This window comes from Pristis pectinata, chromosome 15 (genome assembly GCF_009764475.1).
Source record: "Pristis pectinata isolate sPriPec2 chromosome 15, sPriPec2.1.pri, whole genome shotgun sequence".
Lineage (NCBI taxonomy): Eukaryota > Metazoa > Chordata > Chondrichthyes > Rhinopristiformes > Pristidae > Pristis > Pristis pectinata.
The window spans coordinates 32,338,177-32,365,415 of record NC_067419.1 but is presented as its reverse complement, the minus strand read 5'-3'; the positions used below and the strand labels follow the sequence as shown (position 1 = coordinate 32,365,415).

Here is a 27,239-nt window from a genome sequence, read left to right as displayed (position 1 = left end):
GATTTAATACCTTTCAATACATGTTGCAAGTCAAATATTTTGGTTTATGTCTGGTGCAAAATATAAAATGGATAGCAAAGGATTTAAGCGACAACCAAGATGCTGGAGGGACGGTGGGTCAGGCTGCCTCTATGGAGGGAAATGGCAGTACAGATGAAGGGTCTCGACCCGAAACGTTGAATGTCCATTTCCCTCCATAGATGCTGTTCGACCTGCTGAGTTCCTCCAGCCTCTTATGTGTTGCTCCAGATTCCAGCATCTGCAGTGTCTTGTGTCTCCAGCAAGGGATTTAGTGCTGCGCACTCAAATGAAGGCTTGTGCATCAGGTACACAGGGAGGGAACGACAGAAGCAATTCCTACCGGATACCATGGCCGCAAGGCAGAACTTTACTCGGATTTTCAGTGCAATAAAATTACTCACATCCGACGTCATTTACTTGTGCATCGCTAGCTGACGTGTCATTGTAATGATGGGTTTAAGCACTGTATTCTATTGTAATTTTCAATGTTTGAGATACAAAAGAAACATTATTAGTGGGTAGATGGGTGGAAGGGCATAGAGGGGTTCTTGATGGTCAGCATGGACATGGTGGGACAAAGGGCCTGTTTCTGTTCCTGTATGACTCTAGAAGTGTACGAATTGATACACATCTTACTTTACTGTATTCTTTTCTAATTTGTACAATTTGTTATTCAAGAGTTCCAGTAGTTATTAGTTTAAAATACCCTTTAAAATATTTCCAAGAAACATTTACTAAAATTTCTTGATTAAAGTATTTAAATGTGTTCGAAGGTGTGTTTGTAACTATTTTATTCAGATTTAGTTCTTTTGCATTTTAAAAGTTCCCGTTCTTAGGATTTCTGAAGTTTAAATTCATGGCATCAATTTCTTCATATATTGTGACACATCAGCATTTCTTTCCTGCTAATGCTTGGACTATTTTCTTGATATCAGGATAAATATTCCCTGGAAATGTGCTAATAATGGTAGTAAAAATGCTCACAGCTAGATCTCTGCACTGAAATGCTTCTAAAGCACTAAACTAAATTCAGCCAATACAATTAATATTGAACTGAACAAATTAGAATAAAGCCCAAATGAACATCAAAGCAATTTCCTCAGTATAACAGCCTCAGGTGTTAATTATAACAAGGAGAACTTAAGTAGTAAGCATATTCAAAGAAAAAATACAGAAATGGTTTGGAACTGAAAACAAAAATGCTCTGACGTGCATTGTAACAGAGTTCATTCAATATAAGTGCATAATTGTATGAGTAACTCTGATCTAAACTGAGCCAAATAGCAAAGCATGTACCCTGACATTTTACTGAGGGATCATTTCAATTGTGACAACAAATTATATTCAATTCTGATGTAGTAAAACTTATGATTTCTCCCACCTAATTATATTCCCATTACATAGATTAAAAATAGGCAATGTATGGTTTGACTAGAGCTTAAGACTGCAGCTCATACTACATGTAAATTTCAGGAGTCCTGAAGAAGGGTCCTGACCCAAAATGTTGACCGCCTGCTTTTCTCCACAGATGCTGCCTGGCTTGCTGAGTTCCTCCAGCATCATAGTGTTTTTCATCTAGATTTCGCATCTGCAGTCCTTTGTTTCTCTTGAGTATCCTGCTTTCTCCCTTCCAATTTGGCTCATACAAGGGTCTCCACAGATCATGAGATGTAAATAAGAGCACCTTTTTCTGATCTTTGACTATATAAACTTAGTCAACACAAACTACTTGTGAATAGCTTTGGATGTCTCCATTCTTTACAGCATTGCCTGCGTAATCTTCCAGGGTCTCATTGCCACAATTAATCTCCTGCAGTTAGAAATTGTAAGCAAATTTTGTTACAGGTGAGCACAAGTTATTTAATCTGCTAACTTTTGAGAACTCTAATCACATATTATAGAGATAGGAGAATGAGACTTAACCTGGCCACCTGATGACATGTTGAATTGAACTTAAATTTTCCATGTGTTGGTGTCACTAAGGTACATTTACTGGTCAGGGTAATATTCAGATTCAAGAAACCATCCTTAGGGTAAGTATTGACAACAATCTACGACAGTAATTCCAGTCTTCAGCATCACACACTTTGTGAGCTCATTAAACATCATCAAGTGATATGGCAAGGTTAAGCAAGTACTCTTCACTACTTATGTTACTTCCTTTAATACGATTTTGTCTGCTGCATGTTTTATGCCATCCTATTCCATATGGGATCCTATCCACTAATTCTAATAGCTAAAGTTTTATTTCAGACACTGAAAATGCTGCTGCTGCTTTTTCCTCTTAGTCAGGTCTCCACCTTCCTGAATACAGATTATCCTTCAACAGCATTTCACCTTTTACTGGTACAGAACCATCTTCTAAAGTAATTCTTCCATCTTCCATGCTTTATACTTTTCAAGTTTTCAGGGCTTGGTGATCTGATTCCTGTGAGAGCTTACACATTCACTGTTTTATTGAAGTGGTCACACAGTTTCTGGCAGGGGCAGCAGTGGATGAATAGGCTGGTGTAAGTCCAGCTCTCCTGTGTTCTGCTAACAGACCATAACACCTAGAGTTATGGGATCCAAATGTCAAATTTTTGTGTTAATGCAAAAAAAAAATTCCCTGTAGAACAGTTTTCCACTGATATATTTCTGGTTTTATATGATGAACAACAAATATGAAGCAGCATCTAGTTCTTAAAACCCTTGTGTTATTGTATAATAGATTACTTAGAATAATGCTTATGCAGCTGTTAAAGAAGGATTATTAAGAAATAATGAAAAATGCAATTTGATTAGAGAGACTAAAGTTTAGGGATTAACTATTAAATCTTTTCCTGGCTGATATGTTTTCATTTGCTCTAACTTTGCCTGCATTTGACCTTGGCACAAGTTTCGCCTTTGTTGGATATGTTGTAGGAAACTTTTGCCTCCTATGGAGCTTTAGAGACTATTGTACTTACACAGTTTACAGCACATGTCACCTGTTGAAGTTACTAGACATCACTTGACTTAAAGCTGCAAAGGCATTGTTGCTTGGACAATAAATACAGCCATGGCTTGTAAAACAGCAGTTTATACTTCACTACTGACTTCTGTAGTTTAATATCTTGCATCTTTTATTTTGTGTGGTGCTTATCTACTACTTGACTGCAGAACAATCTCAAGATGAATGGAATACTATTGAAGTATTTTAAAATATTGAAGTACTTTAATTGTCATTTGAAAGAGCTCCAAATTAGGCAAGTGTAGTATATTTTGAGAATTTTATTTGCATTTTAATTTCAATCCAGGACAATGCAAAATTAATTTACTTATCTAGCAGAATTATAATGTACAACCCACCTATAGGCTTTCTGTTTATTTACAGAGACAATGCAACGCACCTGATTAAAACACATTTCATATCCTGTTTAAATTAAATTTTACATTTTTAATATTTCTGTTGAAGTTTTGCTTATGTTTTAAGACCAAAAAATATTGCTTGTGAAATAACAAATTTAGTTCTCATGCATTAACTATTATTCATGGGATAGCAGTCTCATTATCATGGCAGCACTAATAGCCAAGTCAGTTGTGAGATGTTGGGCTGTTATGGTTTACGACAATTGTTAACCTGACAATCACATTATGATTTTTAGTCTTGTATGCAAAGTTAAAAAAAAACTCCACAAGATGCAATATGAGAACAAAAGAATGAAATAAATGCAATATTTTATTGAACAGCAGATACAAAGTAGGACAGAGTGAGATTTTGCCGTAGGACTAAGAGACATAATATACTTTTTGGTTCATGAGATAAACCATGAGAGCACAAGTATAGTAGGCCTTTAAATTACACAATAGGTTGCTCATGTGGCAATGCTTGCTGTGGTCATCTAAAATTCATTAATGATTCTAAATCCATTTCAGAACAGTGTACATTAGCACACCATTAAGTAATCTCTGAACTGTTGTATAAATTCTAAATTAAAAAATGGCCTAGATATTGTATAATGCAATGCAACATTCTAATACACTATTCCATTGAATCATTCATAATGATGTATTTTATGCATGCACAACACACTTCTGTAAATCGTAGTTCAGTTCTCTGTCAAGTGCAATCAGCATTTAATCAATTACAGCTATCAATTGTGCTTCTCAACTAACACTTCTACTCTGTGCATGCAGTTGAAGAATGGTGTAAATCCCAGCCACAAATGCAAGTCTCATTTTGGGTTGGATAAAGACCTGCTCCTACAATATTTAAAGGGCCTGTCCCTACCTGGACTGCTACTGGTGAGCCCAGTTGTGAAGATTCTTCTGGAATTGACATTCTTCCTTCAGGTAAGTTCCCGTTTCATGTGATATCCTCAGTTCCACATCCATGACTGGGCTTCACTCTTTTCTACTGTCATTTTAATGTTTTCCATGGCTCCTTGGATCTCTTTCCTCATCCTCTTTCCCTTGTCATCCACAAACAATCTTCCATCTGACACCATCCCATCCATCATCTCCTTGCCACAATCTCCTTGAGGTCCTGTTACCTTCTCCAACGTCCTCTCCAAAGTCCTTCTCGGGTTTCTCTGATCTCCACCCTCATCATCCCCTACCCCATATGCAATCTTATCTGTCTGTACAATAATCTTGTCTCACTGCCTAATCTTCTCATTTCTCCTATCACATTATCTTTTTTTACAATCACATGCACATTCTGCCTGTTCCTATTACGATCTTCTCTCTCTGGATCAATGCCCCTTGCCAGGCAATCTTCTCATCACTGGTATCCACAGCTCCCTATTGCTCCCGGTCCCCCAATCCTACCCTGCCTTTGCATATCCAACCATGCCTAAAAACCCAGCATTGTTGGTTCTAGCATGCACAAAGCATTGGATATAGGACCTTGGCAGCCTCAATCCAAAGTGGCACAGGTCTTCTTCACTGTGTTGCTTCAAAGCTTGAAAACACTTGTTGAGGAATTTCTAGCCCATTTTGTTTCGTTCAGATGCAATGCAGTTACAGGCACTTTCCAGCTGAAAGTATTATATAAAGGTATACCATTGTTCAGCTAGTACGCTTTTTTGGTCAGTCTTGAAGTTTATAATTTATTTATGCTGCGATAAATTTGTTTGACAATGCAGAAGAATTGTGAAATGGATTGGTTTCCTCAATACATGAGTCTTTTCAATGTTTAGTAATAAGAGTCCTTGGAACTAAAGAATGGAACTTCATCAAGATAAAAACAAGGCCCAATCTGATAACTTTGTTTGAGCTGGTGCAGAGCAGTGAGTATAAACAGCAGAGTGTCCCTGAAGAGCTACTGTCTGAACTGCAGTAAGAGATTAATCTCTGTGGTGTCAGAGGGGTGAGTGTTCAGCTGTTCAGGATCATAGATTGTTCTGCCAGTGAAGACTGAGTTCAACGACTGACTCCAAAAGCCAACATTATAGTGCAGAGCATTGGATCAGAAGCAGAGATAATACAGAAGGAATAATAAAACTTCGCAAATTGCAATAATGTGCACACTTTAAATATATATTTACTTCAAAACCAGAACATTATTTGCAAGACAAAAGCACACTACAATCTAACATATGTGCACTTAAGCAAATAGTGCCATGAAAAACTAAAATTTACATCCTATTTGGCTCACTTTACATTAAATATTGCAAAGCTACAAAGTATGCAGTACAATAAAATAAAATCTAGCAATGTGATATACTAAGTGAGGAAAATAAATACATAGAACTTATTATCCATCCAAGCCAAACACAGAAGTGTAAAGAAGTATTTGATAATGACAGTGGTGATTAAGGATTCTGTCATGCTTGTAATTTAACATTGCCTATTTACAGATTAATTTTGGCCTTTACTTGTAGAAGCTCTCATGCTAATTTTTCAAAGCAAGTTTAATGAAATCTCTAATTTTCTTCAGCAGTGTCTGAGAATTACATGGTTGTTTCCTCCCATTCCAATTCCACATCACCTAAAAGAAATTAACAGGATTAACAATGTAGTAATTTTAACCCGATACTAGAGCTACTTATTCTTAAATAGCCAACAATGTGTTTTGTGGTCAATGACAAAGGGGTTTTGCACATAAAACTCTAGGGGAACAGTTTCAACCTGGGCTTGCAAAGGTCAAAGCAAGCAAGGACTATGTATAGTTATTCAGAGTAAGAGGGCTGGGACATTTTAACCCACTGGGCTCATATGTGGCCTCAACTGATTTGTGCTTGAAGACAGTGGGAATGAATGTGATATTGAGTTGGAATCGGAACTGGTGTGTGTCAGGCCATTGTTGATTAGGACTGAAAGGTCATCACAGAGTCTACAACTGAGGGCGTGGGGGCAAGCCCAGCCAAATGGATGGCTAAAATACCTTTGCACTAGTGATATGTCTAACTTACATAGAATTTTTTAACATTTTGATAAAAACTTACCTGGACCTGGATCCTTGTTTTTTGTTAACCTTTGCATGTGGACATTGTCAGGTCCAATGTTAAATTTGTGCATGGATTTTAATAATGTAATCAAGTCACAACACTATCATTTGAGGTAGGCTGGCTCTTTTGGGGGTGAGAGTCCTTCCCATGACTTAAGTTAGTTAAGTAGAACTGGTTGGGGGCATGTCTGCAGTGCAACTCACTCACACCCTCACTCCTTAACAAAACCATTTTTGCCATGCAAAAACAACTCAGTAATAACTGCATGAACCTGCATCGCTTGTGACTTTTGAGTCTGACAGACTCGTTTATTAATTGACAATTAAAACTGAGATGACGGATGGATAAATTCAGATTATGACACGTTAACCACAGTATACTTTCATGTGGCTCCTTTGCAAAAAAATCCTCAACTGAGAAGGTTGTTATTTGTTTTTCCCAGTTGCCATCAGAATCTTCACTTGCTATTTTCCATTCAGCAAAGATGCTAGGAAAAATGAGGAGCATGTTGATTTTAGTAAACCATTGTGATTTTTGGTCCAAGAATCCATACGAAATAAAGCACATTTCTTGATATTTTCTTTTTTTCGTGTTTTCTTCCTTCACCTGGGAAGGAGGAATGGTCTTAGTTTTAAACAATTCATGGCTGCTGCCAGTTTCATTATGAATGGGCAAGAGTAGGTGTTCTGCAGTTGAAAAGACTTGTACTATTCGATTTTCTGCCCATTTGATTGATGGTGAAGACTGTGATTTTAACTCTGTCTCGATGATTAGGAGTCCGGCAGTCATCCTCGAGTTCTTAACCACAAGAAACCTATTATTAAGCTCAAGAAGGCACCATGCTATGTTAGCTCTGCAAAGACTATACTATAGTTAGCATTTTATATATAGAAATTATTTGTATAGAGTGAGAAGCAAGAAACTGAGTATCATGGGGTCATTATAAGTGTGTACATCTTGATGTTTCATGTTTACAGCATAAGGAAAAATGCACTTAATGCATGAGTGCCTGGTTTCCCTTTCTGCTTTTAAAATGGCAGCTTAAAACTGTATTAAATGCTTAATGTCTGTTTAAAATAATGGAGAGTGGTATGAATGTGGTTTAAATATAGTTATTTTCATTATATGTTTCAATATATTAGATCCCAACAGTTTTTTTAGCTCTAGAAATTTACAAAAAGGGTCCATTTCCATAGCAAATTCACATTTACAGATAATGAAATATATCGCAAAAATTTGTCCTATTACCTTCCATTGTATCTAGAGAGTCCATCTTTTGTAAAGCAGCGTAATTTACAAACCACAGCGAACGACTGTTTCCTTTGTTATTCAATAGATCCAAAGCACACTGATGTAAGAACATATATTGAGCCTGTATCCAATTAAATGTTGACACATTAATATTGAAAAATTCAAACAAAATACAACTGATATTAGAAACTCAAAAGAAATACTTTATTAATAGAAATCATTTGGCACCATATAAATTCTTAAATAAATTCAGTATGTATAGATCATCTTAATTTCAACAGAAATAATCAAACAGTGGATTGTTTGATCTCTTTATAACATGTCGTGCAATGGTAACAATAACAAAAGAATGTTAATCACCAATGTCTTCTTACTGTGGCAGTACAATAACACTGTCACAATTAAGGCTGAATGTTTGAGATGCAGTTGATGAGGGATTTAAAAATGGTCACCTGCTGGCTAACATTATTTTCATTCTTCAAACAGTACTGAGGAATTATGCAGCATACAGGCTAGTACAACTGAAGCAATGTTTCAAATTTCTTTTAGACTCTTAAAAGTCTGAAAAGATCCATGGGACTTACCAACACCTATTGGAAGGAGCTGAAATAAAAAAACTGGCATTTGATAAAATTCGCAAAAACAAGTCCACAACATTTGACTGCAGTGATGGTGGATTTATATTATGTAGATTTCCTTGGTGTGTATTTACCTACATGGTACCACAATGAATATAACACACAGTAAAACAAAACATTTAGAATGAGATGCATAAAGGGGAAATATTTTCTGTGTTTCTAAAGCAACTTAATGGATTGCTGCTGGAATTTAAAGGGAAATGTTTCTTTAAGTTGCTACTGAGGAAGGAAAACATTTATTATACATAAAAACAAGATTTAAGCAGTTGATGAATTGATGCAAAAATATAAACTGTATCTGCATGACCACCCCATTTTGCACTACTAATAGAACAGTGGTAGGAAAAACCATCTACCTAATCCATTGGATTTAGCAACAAGTGTTTAAGAAAACTGTGAACCCTTCAAAAGTTGTCAAATTAAGGCCTTGTATCACTTTGAGATATAGTAAATAGATTAGTTAAGCATGTTTGTCATCCTGTTATGCATATACATGTGCTGTTTCATAAAAGTATTTACAAAACTATGCATCTATTATTTATTAAAGTGCATTCTGCAATGCAGCAGGAACTGTATCCAAGCTGCAACTAACAATTGGACCACAGCCCAGACTGACATTTTTAAGTGCTTCATTTTAAAAGTTGTTAAGTCACAACTTCATTGATTGATGCTCATTCATGTAATTGCACATGTGCTGGATTGTAGAATAGGTCCTTCAATTTCATTTTACAGGTACTTTTAGTTGGCATATTTCCACCCTATCTTTTTGCAGACAAGACAAATTGGCTCATTACAGCTATCTGCAACTTCTTCATTGGGTCCAAATCCAACATCAACATTACAGAATCTATTCTGATGCATAACAGAATGCAGCACAGAAGGACACCCAACGCAGCGGCAGTACTGCTGAGTTACATGAAGAGTCTGCAGACAATGTCAATAAAATTAACATGTTGCGATGCCTTGAATTTCAAACAAGATTAAGATGAAACAGAAACAAATTTTTCTCTCAATTATCAACAGGAACCCAGAATCCAAACGCCTTCATATTAATTTTCCACACTCTTACCAAGTTCTGAACCATGCACATTCGTTCACTTCGTAAATCTGCCACAAATCCAAAGATATCCACAAAGTCATGGTGGTTCACATGTTGTATCAGGTGATCAAGCGCAATAAAGACACCTGTCCTCCCTACACCGGCACTGAGGGGTAGAAATAGAGAAAAACAAGTCTTGTTCAGCTCTGTACAATATTCTTCCACTGGCTCATTTAGTTTCACATGTTCATCCAATGATACATTGATATTTCAGTCTGTAATTCTGAATGCAAGTTGCAATGTGAATCTTTCTATCGAGAATAGAGATAATTTTCTTATTGTCTAACCTCTTTAAAAAACCTCTAAAATACCTAAATTTGATTCGAATTTTTATTACTTTCAGTACTTATGTATATGTGTTTCTTTCCTTATTATCCAAGGAAAATACATAAAATAGGACAGGGACTGCAAATTTTATAAAATGTTTCTTAAACTATGAGCTAGACTTTGCAATATTCTAACAGCATTGGATTCTAATTTCACAGTTTATAGATATTACTGGAACAAAATATTCAAGCATTGCTCTGTAATTTTCAAAGCGATACACACAATGGCAATAAACCTGAAGCACAGTTGGCCAAGGAAACATTCCTTTTATTTATAGATCCTACAGCAGCACTTTTATGGATTATAAATAAATCTATTGAACAACTACTTACCTGCAATGGACAACAATAGGAGTGTTATCATTGGCTCTGTTTGCTCGAATTAGCTTCACAAAATGAATCAAAGCTGCACTGGTCTCTGGGACACCATGCTCAGGCCAAGAAGTAAAGTTGAAATGTGTCACCATCATAAAATCACCATACTGCTCAAATAGTTATTGAATTAAAAGAATGTTAAGATCATAAGAACATTCAAGGACAAAATATCATGTAATGTTAAGGATATCTAAATGGATTTTTAAAGTAGGTTAGAAAAAAAATATAGTACCTAAATTTTGGAAGCAGACTAGAGAGCAGAGACACCAAGATACAGTGTGTTTAGCACCAGACTGGAGATGAGTTTCTAGCCAAAGGTTTGTAGCTGAGATTGAGTAGATTAAAATATATTTTGTTTCAATGGAATGAGAAAGGATCATTTCCTAGCTCGGACATCCATTATCTTGATAAGTACAAATTCAAGCTATAAAAGGCTATCTATATCTATTAGGTGGACAGTGAAATTCTAGAGCATGTTGTAATTAAAAAGAAGCTATTAGATGTTTCAATTGGCTTAAAGACAGATAAATCCCCAGGGTCTGATGAGATGTATTTCAGGCTGTGATGGGAGGCAAGGGAGGAGATGACTGAGGCCCTACAAAGATTTTTAAATCTTCACTGGCCACTGCTGAGGTGCAAGATGACTGGAGGACAGCAGGGATAAGCAGGTATGTACAGGCCTGTGAATCTAACGTTAGTGGAAGGGAAGTTATTGGAAAACTTCTGAGGGTCACGATTAACGAAGAGGTAGGGGTTACTCAAAGATAGTCAGTGTGGTTTTGTTTGCGTGAAATCCTGTCTGACCAATTTGATTGAGTTATTTGAAGAGGTAACAAAATATATTGGCAAGTGCAGTGTGGTTTATGTAGACTGCTTGGAATTCAGTAAGGTTTTGTCAAGGTCCCACATGGGAGACTAGTCCAAAATGTTAGAGCCCATGGATACAGGCCAAGTTGGTAAATTGGATCCAAAACTGGTTTGATAATAGGAGGCAGAGAGTGATGGTGAAGGGTGTGTTTGAGGTTGGAAGCCTGTGATCAGTGGTGTACCACAGGGTCAGGATCAGTGCTGGGACCCTCACTGTTCGCTATATATACATTAATGATTTGGATATGAATCTAGGATAATTAGTAAGTTTCTAGATGACATGAAAATTGGTGGTGGTGTTGAGTTTTATAGGATAGCGTAGGCTACATGATATTGATCAATTGGTAAGATATGTAGAGTACTTGCAGATGGATTTTAAACCAAGCTGATATACTTTGGGAGACTAATAAGAGTAGGATAGTCACAGGGAATGTTCGGGCTCTATGAAGTACTGAGGAACAGAGGGACCTTGGTGTATAAGTTCAAGGATCCCTGAAGGTAGCAGCATAGGTAAATAAGATGGTGAAGAAGGTACATGGGATACTTGCCTTCATTAGCAGGGAGGTCATGGTACAACTTTATAAAACATTGGACAGGCCACATCTGGAGTGTTGTGTATAGTTCTTGTAGTCCACTATAGGAAGGATGGATTGGCACTGGAGATGGTGTAGAGGGGATTCGCTAGGATGTTGTTTGGAATGGAGCATTTCAGTTATGAGGAGAGATGGGATAGGTTGGGTTTGTTTTCCTTGGAGCTAAGGAGATTGAGGAAGATCCTGATAGAGGTATGCAAAATTATGAGGGACATAGATACGGTAGAGTAGGAAACTCTTCCCCATTGCAGAGGTATCTAAAACTAGAGGGCAAAGGTTTAGGATAAGGGGTAAGAGGTTTGGAAAGGATGAAGAGGAATCTTTTTCATCCCAGTGGGTAGGTGCAATTTGGAGCACGCTGCCCAAGTGAGTGGTAGAGGCAGAAACTCCCATATTTAAGAAGCATGTAGTTAAGCAGTTGAATTTCCAAGGCACAGAAAGTCTTTGGACCGTGTTGGGAAATGGGTTTGGTATAGAGTTACTTGATGATTGGCATGGAAATGGTTGGCCAAAAAGCATGTTTCTCTGTCTCTATAATTCTAAATTAGCTCAACTTTGGAGCTGTTCAATGTGCAGCAATTGGCTCTAAACATTCCTTTGATAGGGAAGGGAAAGTTGATTAACATTTGCATTTCTAATCACTGCCAACAACCAAAGATGGATATACACATGTTAAAATCCATTGATGTGAAGACTATGCATAGCTGTAATGCCTGATGGTCATGTATTGCTGACATCAGTGCTGCCTACACAGAATCTATCTGGGGAGGGAGCTGTAATTAATGATATAATGCTGAACTTGTCAGTTTATACTTTGGGGTTGACAGTTTCTATTCTTAATCCAACAGTGCAATGAAAAGACAGAGTAAAGGAAAATGAAGAGTTGTTTGCAATATTAGTGAAAGCTTGATCATTTGTGATCCTCTTAGGTTGTTTTTGGTTTTGTTAATGTCTATTTGAATTTCGTGGGCAGATTCTACTGAAAGCCACTGACAGTGAGCTTGGATAATTTAATGAAAAATGTTATGGTTTTTCCATTCATTTACTATATGGCTAAGTGGAATAATGATCTGAAATCCATTTTGGTAATGTCTGTTTTATAAGGTTATTTCACTATCAAAAATTAACCTACTAAAACTTTTGTCATCTGCTTTCATATAAAACCAGTGAAGTACCTTTTCAATTTTCAGTTCTCGGATGGTCCAATCTGCCTGAATGTTTTCCGCTAGTTTAGTGATCACAATATCTCCAAATACTGTAACTGGCTTGTTGTCCTCTGGCCAATACTGGTGGCACCTTATCTGAATAAAAATAAATATTGTGATTACACATTGTTGTGAAGTGTTCAGTAGGTCTAGTTACCATTATGAAATATTGTATACAATGCAATCTGAACCATTTGGGCAGGACTGGCTATTAAATTGCTCAAAATTCCTTGTCTTCTTGTAGCTGTGGGCCTACACTGTAAATTCTTGCTTGGCCTTCTGAGAACCAGAGCTGGGGTCCACCTCCGACCAAAACTCCAAAGGAAGAATGGGGAGATTCCATTTCCCTTGGCTCTGCAAGACCAAGTGTATGCTTAGAAACTACTGTGTCTCATAAGGTGAAACATATCGGCTTCACCTTATTGGGCAAATTTGTAACATTTTTAAAATTGCAAATATTTTTAGAAGTTTATAGAGTTTATATATAAAATTATGTATGAAGGACTCATTTCCTTTAGCAGGGAGGTCAATCACATGGATGCAGTGATATAAGCTCATTGGTAGAAGAATTAAAAGATAGTTGAGGAAACATTTTTTCCACCCAAAGGATGGCAAGTCTCTGAACTTACTGTCTGGCATGATGCTGGAGTGAGAAATCCTCATTATATTTTAAATATATTTGGATGTGCATCAATGTGACATAACATAACAAAAGCTCCATTGAGAGCTGAGAATTGCAAGTAGTCAGGATAGCTCTTTTTGGGCTAACCTGGACAAAATGGACGGAATGGTCCTCAGTGCTATAATTTCTATAAGTCCATGAAATAGGAAGCCAGGAGGTGGGGTAGGCAGGCCAGGAGAACAGCCGACAAAAAAGATTTTAAAACATATTTTTAGTATTGACCTTGTCAGACAGCAGGCTCAGGAATGGTGTTTGGGAGGTAGGGAAGAGACAAGACTCGAAAAAGATGCCAGTTTCCAGCAACAGACTGATACGCCTGTGACGCAGCCACAGTGTTACATGTGTTTGCTGGCCCACTGGAAGTGATCCAGCAGTCTGTGATGGGGTAGTGTTAGAAGGCATGGGTAAATGCAACCTTGACATCATTGTTGGGATTACACTTGAATAAATTCAAATATATGATTATTCTATGCAATCATCATTCGTTAACTACACTAAATAACTAATAATTTAGCACACAATATTATATACATTTTCATTAAACAATTATACACGTGATAAATCTTGCCAGTCAAGGTTAACCAATCTGCTCAGATAAATAATGTTTAGATAATGTATGACACAGTATGACATCTTCCAACAGTGACTTACTCTGCCCTTTTCAAAACAGTGTGTTAACATAACAATGGATTGGGATCTTGTCTCCCAAATCATTCTCCAAAAGTCTGCCACTGTTCCTGGTAAAGGACCTTGAGTAGCAATGAATTCATTTGGACAGAGGTAACCCTACAAAAACAATTTTAAAAATTAATTAAATACATTAAAATATAATGACTAGTTTTAAAATCTTTCAGATATTCTAAATCTTATGTTCTATTGCATGGTTCTGTTGGATTTTGGCAGCAGAATGATTACAGGATCAGGAAAGGTCCTTGTCTAAAGGGAATCACCATGCCATTTTATTGCTTTGTAGTGAGAGACTTGGATACAAAAGTCATAAAATGAAACCTCACTGCCGTGGGTGAAGTATGTAAAACTATGTTGACTTTCCAGTACTGCACTGCACTGTCACGACCGCCATGTCAGATGGACATGAAAGAACCAAGGGTATTACCTGAAGAAAAGCAGGGACTTCTCCCAAAGTCCTGGCAAACGACATGGAAAAGCATTACCTACTCATTTACCTCAATGCTGTTTATGGGACATTTCTAAGAGCAAATTGGATGCCTTACTTACCTACTTGATACAGAATACAGAGCACAAAAACAGCTCTACTGGTTCACGGTTTATATGGATGACTCTATTTCATTGACTGTAAAGTAGCTTGCGACATGTTGAGGAGATGTTTGGTGCTATATAAATGCAAGCTCTTTCTATTCTTTAAAGGAAACTAAATCAAAAGTGCATTAAGGGTGTTTACAGTTTTGTTAGAAATAATTGGCAGGGGGACATTTCCTTCTCAGTGTAAATCATTTGTCTCACAATGTGGCTACCTTTCCTATCATTATGAAGTAACCTTTACTTTTGCACCAGGAGAACAGATATTGAGAGACATTCAGTGAAAAATTAAGGTAGAATTTAATTGATATGACCATCATTCCCTACAAATTCATACTGATGAGTATTTGATAAGTGGGATAATATGCAAAGAGAGAATTTCTCATAATTTTTAAGTGTTAAGGCTACTAAGATGATACCCAGATGCAAATGAGTATTTGATGCAAGTAAATAATACCTGAGTAAAATAGTTAATCAATTACTCAATCAACCTGAATGAAATAGGTAATTCATTAATTAATCAATCAAATTACTTAGACTGGGAAGTGTAACTGATGACATTCAAATAGCGAAGCTGACCTATATTTAAAATTGAGAATCTTATATAAAGGCCAACCTTTGGGCAGTTGTTCTGAGAAAGGAAACACATGTACATTTTTCTAAGAGGGCAACAATGGGAAAGAATAGGAAGTCCAGAACACTTTCTGCAGTGTGTTTGAGCATGCTTCTCTGTGGGCACCAGTTCCCAATAGAATGGACCTTGGTTGATGAGAATGCTGTAGAATTGAACTTACCGACACATAGCTAGCATTGATGAAATCAGACCCTGGGACACCAGCCTCAAGCATAAGTTTCACTCGGTTGTTATTGTCTACAGAAAAGTCAAATAATAATGTTCATATTTGTTGCACAATTTTTCTAATAATCTTTCACAAATCATGAAGTTAGTCTCGATATAGGGAGCACACCAACTTAGAACACCTGTTTCAAATATTTTAGTTTGCAATACAAAGTTACATTAGACAAGGAACGTTATGCTGTCTATCTTGCATGCAGTTAATGCTTAAAATAATAAGAGCATTTCTTCTTTATTAAGTTAAAAATGAAGTAGCGACGACGATGGAGACACAGGTCCAGTCTCTGCTCTGATAAGATCTTAGTCTTAGTTCGTAGGTCATGACAAACACCATTCTGATCTTTGATCTACCGCAGCACACTCACAATTACCCCTTAAAACGCTTTGTAATTCTTCAAGGGAGCACTAGTATGCAAGCAACCAGATTCTGCATATCTTGCTTTTCACTTGGGGGGAAGGAACATTAGTAAAGAATGTTAAATTTGGATGAACAGTTGGATTAGATTACAAATCTTAAAAGCTATTAAGTATTATGTTTCATGCACCTGTAGGTTAATGTTTGTGTAAGTGACATTAAAGTCAGATTTTACAGTACTAAATATTTTGCAGCAACAGATCTGGAAAAATCAAAATTGGTAACTATTGTTTCCTGATGCTTTACCAGCCAAATAAAATGTAATTATTTAAAACACAGATCATGCAGTAGCAATATTGGAAGGACTATATTAATAAGATTGAGTAATACTCACAAGACTTATAACAATGCAATGAATAAGACATAAATATTCTAGGAATATTGACAGGATAGATGCAGGTGGGCTGCTTTCTAGCAAAGTCCATGATAAGGATTTGACCATTTTGGACATAGATGAGGAGAAATTTCTTTACCTAGGGTGTTGCAAATCTGAAATTCTTTACCATAGATGGCTGTGATGTTAATGAGATTAATAGGTTCTTGGACATAAAGGGAAAGACACAGGCAGGAAAGTGGATGAGGTATGGCATCAGCTATGGTCTTGTTGGATGGTGCAGCAGGTTCAAGGGAGTGTTTAGCTTTTTCTTATTTCTATTCCTTTTCTGAAGGAAGTCATCAACCTGAAATTTTACCTATTTTTCTCTCTTCACAGATGCTGCCTAATCTTCTGAGTATCTCCAGCATTTTTTATCATTATTTCTATTCCTTATGTTTTTACCACATCAAATTCAGCTTAACAAGTTCTTCTGGTAGTTCCTGAAACGTTCCATGCATTTTCTATTCAATAAAAATGCACCAATAGTATGCTAATTTGTTGTACTTCACACTGAGGTATCCAGAAAATGTTTGGGTAACACTGCTGATTTTCCATGGTTTACTTTTGCTGTCACAAGAAATGTTGTTTTGTTGCTTTTTACTCATCCAGCACAGAACAATTGTGAAAAAACTTGTGAAACATCATGTACATGATTATTAATATTAGCTATTAACATCAATATTCCTAGAATACTTATTTCTTATTCCTTGCATTATTATAAGTCTTGTGAGTATTGCTCAAACTTATTAATATAGTTCTTACAATATTGCTAATGCATGATCTGTGTTTAATTACATTTTATTTGGCTGGTAAAACATCAGGAAACATATTAATCTTGAATTTGAAATAATCTGGAGTAACTATAGAACATTATATATGGTAACAGGGTAATTTATCTAATACGATTTACCAGAGATGAAATTGTCATCAAGTCTAGATAACAAATGTGCTAACTTCTCTCCTTTTCAACCCTAAAGGATGAGGCTAATTCTAACCTTGAACACAGACCTAAAATCAGAATAGTCAAATTGTTATGCACCATGTAACAACTACTGCTTAGAAATTGGATTTCATCCTTATCTGGTGGGCTAATGTGTATGCATAAAGATCTAATGATAACCTAGGGATCATTCAAAAAAAAGGTGCACTCTTACTTTAAGAAATCATTACAGTAGAATGTGACCTTTACATTAACAGATAGCAGATGCTTCATCAATTGCATGCTGCCCAGTGGAAACAGGTCACCTCAGTTAAAGCATTTATGGCAGTTCATGGCAGTTACTGCACTGTGTCAGATATGATCTTATTGAATGAAGAGCAGGTTCAATGCAATGGGTGGAAAGTAGTGACATGGTGTTATGATGATGGCAGTAAATGGGAGAAGTAGTGTTCCAGTCCCTTCATGGAGATCTCCATACTATAGGGTGGCATAATCACTCTGAGTGGCATATACAGCCCCTGGTCACCGTGACGAACAGGATTATCAGGGTCACGGCATCTTATGTTGAGGCACAGAGACGCTGTGATCTGTATCTGTGCCGAAATAGTCAGCAAATAAAAATTAATTTGTGAGAGTCAGTGCCCAGGATGGACCCTTTAGTTCAAGTAAAGTTCTGTTGTGTGGCTTACTCCTTACTTTACTTTAAGTGAAGAACAATGACGTTAGTCATGATCTGTTGATCCAATTTCTGTCTGAGTAAAGGAAGTAATGAGCCTGATACATATTGGTTAATGTCATTGTGTGAACAAATAATGAGGGGAAATAACACCCACACTCAATTGAATCATACCTGGAACTGCACGGTCCAATTTCCCGATGGACAGGACTTCATTAGGAAACAATTCAAAACTTGGGTAAATGATTTTTATGCATGATTAAGTATAAAAAATAGGGAGAATGGGTCCAGTTTCTCAGCATACATTTTACCAGCTGTTTATTTGTAACCAACAAATTTTGATTTAATACATTTGTAACTGGTGATTCCCTACATGGTGAGTTACTAAGTAATGAGTAAAAATCAGGTGCTTCATATAAGGAGGTGGAAAACCAGAGTGAATTATTTCCTGTGGCTCCTGTGCACCTCCTAGTGGTTATTTTAACAGCAGCACTGGCAAAAAAAAGTGTGTAACTTTCCCACTAGACCTCTCAACTGGGGAATAGCATGTGGTCCATGTGTAGGAAAGAAATTAAAAACAACTTGCAAAAATAGAGGGAATGGATAAAATAACTGCAAGCTAATTCATGAGCATTTCCAGATGTGGAAACTTTTGATTTGGAAAATGGCATGTGAAAGTGGAGATGTAACTGATTTTTGGCATAACTCTGCTGGACGGGCTGTGACAATTATGGTTATTCTGGCTTCAACTCCAACTAAACAAATGTTATGCAAGAATTTACTCCAGTGAAACTTCCAAATATTTTTGTGAATATTGGCCCATGTTCTTAGCATAACAGAATTCTCCAAATCAACATTACTTGACATTATTTAGCATTAAGGTATAGTGATCTATAACATGACTGAATAAAAAGTATTGTTAGCTGATCTTATAAGTGCATTATTTAAAACAAACACATTATAATTTTTGTTCAGTCAGTTCAAAATGAAACTCTGAACATTTTCTTGAAAATATATGTAAATAGTTCTACAAAATCCTCTAACTATATAATTTTACATAACTTACATGGTTTTATATTTGCAAAGCGATTCTTGGTTCGGTTCCAAGGCAAGTCAGCATCAGATGATGTGAGTTCTTGGCCTAACTTGGGGAGTTCCTGTAAAGCACAGACTTATAAATAAGACACATAAGAAATGGGAGCAGGATTAGGCCATCCTGCCCTTTGAGCTTGCTGATGCTTCATAAACTTCCACCACATCTGGAATAATTAAACTCCTGCATGGGAGATCTATTTTCAAAATAAATTATTTATGCCCCTTTAAGCTTTGTAACATATTAGACTATGTTTTAAAGCATATTCTGTTTTGGCATATTATTTTAGCATTCATAAGGTATTGTCAAAATGCAAAGAGCTTGAAGGTCATTCTGTAGGATAGTAAATGGATATGAGTCAAGAGTGTGGGGCATGGTTTCCCAATTATCAGTAAGGTATGGAAGGGGTCATCAACAATACAATTAGGTTACACTCATCAACAAGCTACTCATTCTGAGAATCATAATGCAGCCTTATCCAAATATGGATAAGATGAAGCCCAGGGGTGAGCTGAGGGTGACTGCCTCCAATATCAGGGAAGCTTTTGACTGAGCATGGTACTAAGGAGCCCCCATGAAACTGAATTCACAGGGAATCAGGGTGACACATTTCTCTGGCTGCAGTCATACCTAACATTTCCCAGTAAGTTCTAGCCCAGCAGAATCTAATCCAAAGTTTAAGAAAAATGAAAGGTTAATGTAAGTTCAATTTAATGTAATTAAATTTAATGTATTTTGTTTGTAATCAATTATTACAATGAACTGATCATGTAAAGGTGCCAATGGAGTAGTCAGCCATTTTGGAGATTGGAGAGCAATTATTTTTCCAAAAGAAAAGTGCACACACAAAAAGAAAACAAGTTGACAAATTGAATTTATTTTTAACAATGAAACAGCCCAAACTAATTGGTACATGCATGGAATGCTGAGGATGCTTCCCATTTTAATGAGCTGGATCATGGGCTCAGCCCAACGTGGAAGTCCAAGATAAGCTGGAGTTCATATTCCAGTGCACCTTACCTCCTGCTGTCACTCGTCTTACCATTGAGCCTAGAAGCAGAGCACTGACATGCTGAGGTCAGGGGTTGAATGCTATTTACATATGACCCCACACCTTTCTGCCAGGGACTGCTGGTGACCTCAATTAAATCGGATAATCAATCCAATAGAAAAAGGTAAATGTGGATAAGTGTTTGAAATACTTTATTTTAATGTATTTAATTATTTTTTTAATGTTTTAAGGTGTTTTTGAGTTTGCTTTTTGTGAAATCTCTATTAAGCATTTAAAACCAGTGCAAAAGCCTTTTGCAGGAGCAAGCTGTCAAAGGGTGCCAGGATATTCCATAGGCATGGCCTCAGCACTAAGTTGCTTGGGGTCTGGCTTGATAGCAATAATCTATGATTTAATTATGAAAATACGTCCAGAATCATTGGACAAAATTAAGAATGAATGTGAAAGCGAACTCCAGACATCTATACCTCCAGAGACTTGGAAGAAAATTCTTCATTTAGTTAGTACATCTTCAATGTGCGCCAGACACTCGTTGATACAGTTTAAGGTAGTTCACAGGACCCATATGTCCAAAGATAAGCTAGCTTGTTTTTATAACCATATAAATCCTATATGTGATAGATGTTAATCGAATGTGGCTTCTTTGACACATATGTTTTGGTCCCATCCTCTTTTGGGAAAATATTGGAAAGACATTTTGAACATTATTTCAAATGTACTGAAGATTGATTTACAACCTCACCCTATCACTGCAATTTTTGGATTACCAAGGATAGAGTCTGGCCATTTATCTGCTTCCACTAACCGTATGATTGCTTTTGTTACATTAATGGCCAAACGGTCCATTTTGCTTAAATGGAAGGATCCAATACCCCCTACTACTTTTCAATGGTTTTCTCAAACTATATCATGTTTAAACTTGGAAAAAAATTAGGAGTGGTACTGTTGATCCTTCGCTTAAATTTGAAGGTATTTGGAGTCCATTTATTCAATATTTTCACATGATGTAGATTCCCTTTCAATAACTTTCCAACTTAGAGGAACGGAGTTGACGACATAATATTGCTCTGTTTCTACTGAGAAATTTTAGCCCATTTTTTTTCTTTTTTTTTGTTGTTCGTTTTTTTTGAAAGTTTTCTGTTTAGTTTAGTTTATATTGTTTATAATTTTTCTTATTGATTTGGGTTTTTTTCTTTCTTTTCTTTAATTTATATAATAAATCTTTTTCTTTCTTTTCTTTTATATTATATTCATTTACTAAGAGATCATTGGATCTACAGATTTTTTATATTTTATTGTTCTTTATGATTATCTATGCCATGATTGTTATCCTGATCTCTTTGTATTACATGTATAAACATTGATGCTATATATCAATCTGTACTAATTCAAAAACTAATAAAAAGATTGAAAAAGAAAGTTGCTTGGGGTCTACTTGCCGATTGGAGCTCACTGCATTTTGCAGGACCCCTCGATCCCTTGCAGTGGGCTGTCTCGCTCCACTCTCCACATATGGGGAAAATAAGTCTGGATGGTGGGGGAGGTCCAGTGTGACTCAAGTAAAGAGTTAATTAAGCTATCTCATTCAGAACTCTCCTCGGGGAGTGCTAGCAGCAACATAACTCTTTTCTCCATCAGGGATGTTGACAAAGAAACATATATGAGTTTGAGAAGGATACACTTTTACATTCTATGAAAGTTAGAAAGAAAATGAACCAGAGGGCATGGATTCAAAGGACTATTTTCTCTGGACAAAGTTCCTATGATTTAAACCAAATCTAATTCTCTACATAGAATGAATCCAATGTGCCACTGATGTTTTTAGTCCTGATACTTCCCCCAGATAAAAATAAACATTATGTTTTTTTAATTTCTCTTCAATGTCTTGTTTAGTGAAACAGGTAAGTGAGATGGCTCACTTTTAATCTCTCCCTCTTGAAATGTAAATATGCCTTCTTGTGAGAGGTCACAATCAAACACTTCACCATGTCCGATGCTGTGGTGATTGGCTGGCCCTGTCTGCTTTGTTGCAAACCGACTGACATTTCAGTGAGAGGATGGTGAGCTGAAAGTTGCATTTTTCTTATGAAATCACAACCTCATGCACTGCATTCCAGTTGTCCCTCTGCTACTGGGCACACACACAGCATGTACTCTGATCTTCATGGGAAAAGAACTGAGGGCAGCAGTAAGTTCAAAGATGTCTTGGTTAACAGTTTTTTACATTTGAAACCCCATTATGTTACAGCTGAACAAGGAAGCCCTATGCAGCTAAAACCCAAAGCATCTGAAACAGTACTCTGAACATACATAGGAGCCACTCCAATTAGGATGCCTTTTTTCTGGGGGATTCCAATGCAGACAGCCCTGGAAGTACCCTAGAGATAGAAAATGACATAAAGCCCTAAAAATAAAACAGGGAATGCATTTTTACCCACTACTCTTTTTAAATAATATGAAACAAAAATTAACTGTACTATCTTAGACTAAGTACATTTCTTTCATCTAATTCCTTTTATCCATTATCTATCCTTCGTTGGCTGCACTATCCCTTTTTGATTAAGGTCATGAGGGACCTGAATTTATCCATTGCCAAAATTGCTTACTGCTCCAGGAACTGAATTTCTAATATTGTATAATTTAAAGCTAGATTACAAACACAGACTGCACTGAACAGCAGTCTGGTGTGTTGAAATGATCTTGATGCTTTGCAGAAGAACAGAATGTTTAAAAACTATCTACAACCTCTCTCTAATAATGACACCACAGCAAGAAAAATGTCATTATGGGGTGGTCTGCAAGGGATAAGCCTACACTGACACGGTTGGTAAATGACTCTGATCAGGTTGCCACATATAGTGAAGAATCTAAATCAGTGTAACATTACTAAATAAACATCAGACCTGGTAACTAGGTATTGATTATCAAGGCCAGTGTTCTTACCAGTCTCACATGCACTAAACTAGACATGAATTGTGACATGCAAAGCTGCTAAATTCTTTGTGTGTTGTGACAACTGTTAGAGACATACCGCAAATTCTTCTTGAAATTTTAGGTTGTTGTTAACACAAAGGTCTTCCACATGTTGCAGGAACAATTTCTTGTTAATGGGCCTGGGGGGCAGATTGAAGTAAAAAATGACAAATTTAGGTCAGTTTTGTTTGAAATTTGCCACCTATATGTAGGTCATTCTGCTGTAGATTATACTCCAAGAATTCCTTGTACAATTAAAGTCTTTCTGATAAAGCATTTTCAAATAATAGTTGACCTATTTGGAAAGATGTTCATCAATACAGCAAAAGGATCCAACATTCTTTGAAGATAATTTGTAAAACCATACATTATTTCCTGTAATTTGGAATAAATGTATGTAATCAAAGTGTTCTGATTCTAATAGTTACATGTTTCTTGCACTCCAAAGGATTTAAAAAAGCCAGAATTGCTTCCAAAGCTGAAATACAGACATGTGAGTTCACTCCAGAGGGAAACAAAAAGCCCTTCTCCAGTTACCATGCAATTGGTCATGCTTTTATGATTTACACTCTGTTGGGAAGTTTGGCTTTTAATCTGACAGAAAATGGAAAAGAAATCACAGATCAGATTTTATCAGACCATGAACAAAAAACAAGTTGGAACTACTTACTTGAGAGATTTCCTATAACTGAGTAGCCTGCAATGCAAAGATTTTGTGAAGTATTATAAGTACATTTTGTAATTGTTTTCAACTCTTTAGGATATAGAAGGAAGTAACATTAAGGGTAGTATTTGCAATAAATATGCATCATGAAAATAGAAGATAGATCATATTCACTTTTAGATAATTAATTTCAAAGTCAGTATGATATAACCAGAGCATATCTTAAATAATGTAGTTTTTATAAGTAAGATGCAGATTTTTTAGCTGATTATTGGTGTCTAACATCCATTTTGTCACTGAGTTTTATAACATAGCAATTAATATATTTGCAATACAGTTTGATGTTGCCATTTTGTTTACACTGTGGTCTGAATTGCAGTTTATAGTTTACTTAAATTATTTAATCTGTAGATAAAAGCACATCAGTGAATTCAGATTAAATTTCACTATTTTCTTCCAGTGATATACACATTGCACTGAAATGGATTAGACAACTAAGTGAATTTACCTTGCAAAGAGCTGAATAAATTTTATTTATTCATTCATTGGATCTGGATGTCACTGAAAATACCAACACTTACTTTTGCCCCTCATTGCCTGTACTGAGGAGGCAGTTAAGAATCTACCACATTGGGTCTGAAGTCAAATATAGGCTAGATAAAGTAAGATAGCAGATTTCATCCCCTGAAGAACATTGGCAAATCTGATGGGCATTTATATCACTCCAGAAATTTCAGGGTTACACTTACCAAGATTAGCTTTAATTCCAGATTCATTTAGTTTCTCGAACTTAAATTGTTGACCTGCCATAATTGGATTCAAACACGTATCTTTGAATCAATTTAAAATTCTGACTGCTGTTCTGGTAAATTAACTGCGAGACTACCATAGGCCAGTGAAGGTCCCGGGCTGTCTATGGACTGTGCTCAATCAGGTCATCTTGTCTAAGCGGTCGAAGTTTAGAGAAGGGGTAAGTCATCTTTGCATCTCACCACTGAGTGAATCAGAATAATTAGTAGTTAAGGACAGACTTAAGCTTCACAGTAATGTCAAAAAGTTTAAACTTAGTCGGGACGGTACCAAAAATTAAAGGCACAATGTCAAGCCTGTGTAATTATATTCCAGTGTGAATCACTGCTAGAATCTAGTGAAATGCCTATAAATGGATATTCACATACCCAAATGACATTTCTATGTTGCTGAATAACAAAGCCTGATCCTGAAATTCCTTGAGTGTTTTGCTGGTCTCCACCATGACCCTGACTAGATTGCAGCAGAATCCACAGGTAAACAGTGATCTAGTAAAGGTGCTTATTTGCTTTCTTCTCAGATGTCTTTTTGTAAAATATAAATGGTCTAACCTTTGCCTACCCTTATATGGTACACAATAAGCAGTGGGTAATTTGTGAGGAGGCATATTAGCCTCTGGAATGTTATAAGTGAACTCTAGTGTCCTGGGCCCCTAAACACCTCCCAGACTCAAAGACACATTCTAAAGATTATCTGTCCAGCTCAAGTGGACCAAATATATAATGGTTGGATGTGAGTGGGTTTTCCTTGGAAACAACCTGCAAGTGAATGAATACTGAAGCTTGTGGCAAGCATGGGCAACTGGATTGAGCAGTTGCAACCTAAGTGGTACTTGCACCCATTTGCCCTAACAAATGAGGTGTTCTCCCATTGAACTGAAAAGCTCCTACAGAGTGAATGCTGAATGGCACTACAGGAAATGTAAACCGTGGGAACTTTGGGACCACTATATTTACGCCGTACTTACAAAAAAAAGAAATTGTATTGCATTCTTGTAACTGGAACACTAACTTCAATTACTATAGAATTTTATGCACTTTTTTACTTGAGAATTTTTGTATAGTTCTACCCTTTAAAACCCATATAAATTACTGTACTATCCATTTTCACAGATGTTCTCATGATATATTTTAAAGTTTTTTCTAAATATGCATTTCACATTTAGAGTATTAATTTTACTTCAAGGAAATTTATGGCTGAATCTTGCAGCTGGGCACATAATGACTTTTTATTAAATTTATTATGGCCATAAACATTATCCATGTTTCCCATAACTACAATACTGATGGGTTTGTCAATAGAAACTGCACATCCACCAGATTTGTTTCATTGGCAGCAATAAGAAAATCTGAAATATAGAAGTTTAATAATACAGATAAATTGCATCATAACATCTATATGCTAGCATCACTGGATGTCATCATTATTAGAAATGAAAGAAACCCGCATATTGAACTCTGCAATGTCCATCTAGTCATAAAATAACTCCATACGGTTAAAAATTACTCAGACCACTATGTAAAGCAGCACGGTACATAGAATCAAAGAGATTATATTTATGATTTTACTTCATACACTTACCAGAGTGATTCTTCACTTAAAAAATCTTATACTTCATGAAATGTAATTGTTCACGTCCTATTTACTTTATTCAAATCCTGTGCAGTACAGCAATTCATAGTCATAGAATCATACAGCACAGAAATGGGCCCTTTGGCCCACCACATCCATGCCAATTGTTTTGCCCATCTACACTAATCCCATTTGCCTCCATTAGGGCTCTATTTTTCTATGCCTGGCCTATTTGAGTATCTGTCTAAATGCCTCTTAAATGCAGTAATTGTATCTGATTCCACCCCCTCCTCTGGCAGTGCATTCCATAAGTCAACCACTCTCTGTGTAAAAGATGCATCCTTCAGATCCCCTTTAAAACTCCTTCTCAACTGAAACCTATGCCCTCTTGTCTTTGATACCCCCACCTTGGGAAAAAGATTTTGACTATCTACCCTAACTATGCCTTCCATAATCTTATATACCTCTATCAGGTCATCTCTCAGCCTCCTTCACTCCAGGGAAAACAAGCCTAGCCTAACCAAACTCTCCTCAATAACTAACGTCCTCCAATCCAGACAATTTTCTGGTGAATCTCCTCTGCACTCTCTCCAGCGCAATCACTTCCTTCTTCTTGTGTGCTGACTAGAAGTGCACACAATACTCCAAGTCCTTAAGCTTAAAAAATTTATGACCTTATAATTTTATTTCATCAAGGTACAGAACTTGCAGATTAGTGCATACACCTAGTATCCAATATCCATTCTTGTAATCTATAACGCTCTACCTAAATAGCAGGATGAAATTTTTTTTTAAAAGCTGCTGGGTTAACAGATAAGACTGCAGAAAATTATTGCTTTTATAAATTGCACTTATTTGCAAAAGTCAGTGGGCGTATTTGTTTCTGAGGAGAAAGCAGCTTATAAGAAAAAATGCCTTTTATACTTTTTTGAAACATTCAAATGATACCTTTAAATCATGTCTGAGGAATCATTTACCCATCCTTTTATCAGTACCCATTTTTGGTGCATTGCAGGTCAATGCTGCAATCTAGGGATGTGACTGGTTTGGTTTGAGGGTCTGCTGCAGAAACTAGTGAGTCTGGGGTCTGGACTGGGTGAATCA

The 27,239-nt window shown here is 36.4% G+C and overlaps 1 protein-coding gene across 1 annotated transcript in view; it reads right to left on the bottom strand.

The window, feature by feature from the left end:
- Positions 1-5,752: 5,752 nt before the first annotated feature.
- Positions 5,753-27,239, bottom strand: part of ptprq (protein tyrosine phosphatase receptor type Q) — a 124,965-nt gene continuing 103,478 nt past the window's right edge. The window contains exons 52-61 of the mRNA XM_052030707.1: positions 23,760-23,786; positions 23,148-23,229; positions 19,078-19,168; positions 15,543-15,619; positions 14,122-14,256; positions 12,759-12,884; positions 10,082-10,230; positions 9,393-9,528; positions 7,683-7,806; positions 5,753-5,974 (exon numbers count right to left, since the gene is read on the bottom strand). Coding sequence (XP_051886667.1) covers positions 5,937-5,974; positions 7,683-7,806; positions 9,393-9,528; positions 10,082-10,230; positions 12,759-12,884; positions 14,122-14,256; positions 15,543-15,619; positions 19,078-19,168; positions 23,148-23,229; positions 23,760-23,786 — 985 coding nt within the window. The 3' untranslated portion in view covers positions 5,753-5,936. The remainder of the gene's footprint in view (positions 5,975-7,682; positions 7,807-9,392; positions 9,529-10,081; positions 10,231-12,758; positions 12,885-14,121; positions 14,257-15,542; positions 15,620-19,077; positions 19,169-23,147; positions 23,230-23,759; positions 23,787-27,239) is intronic.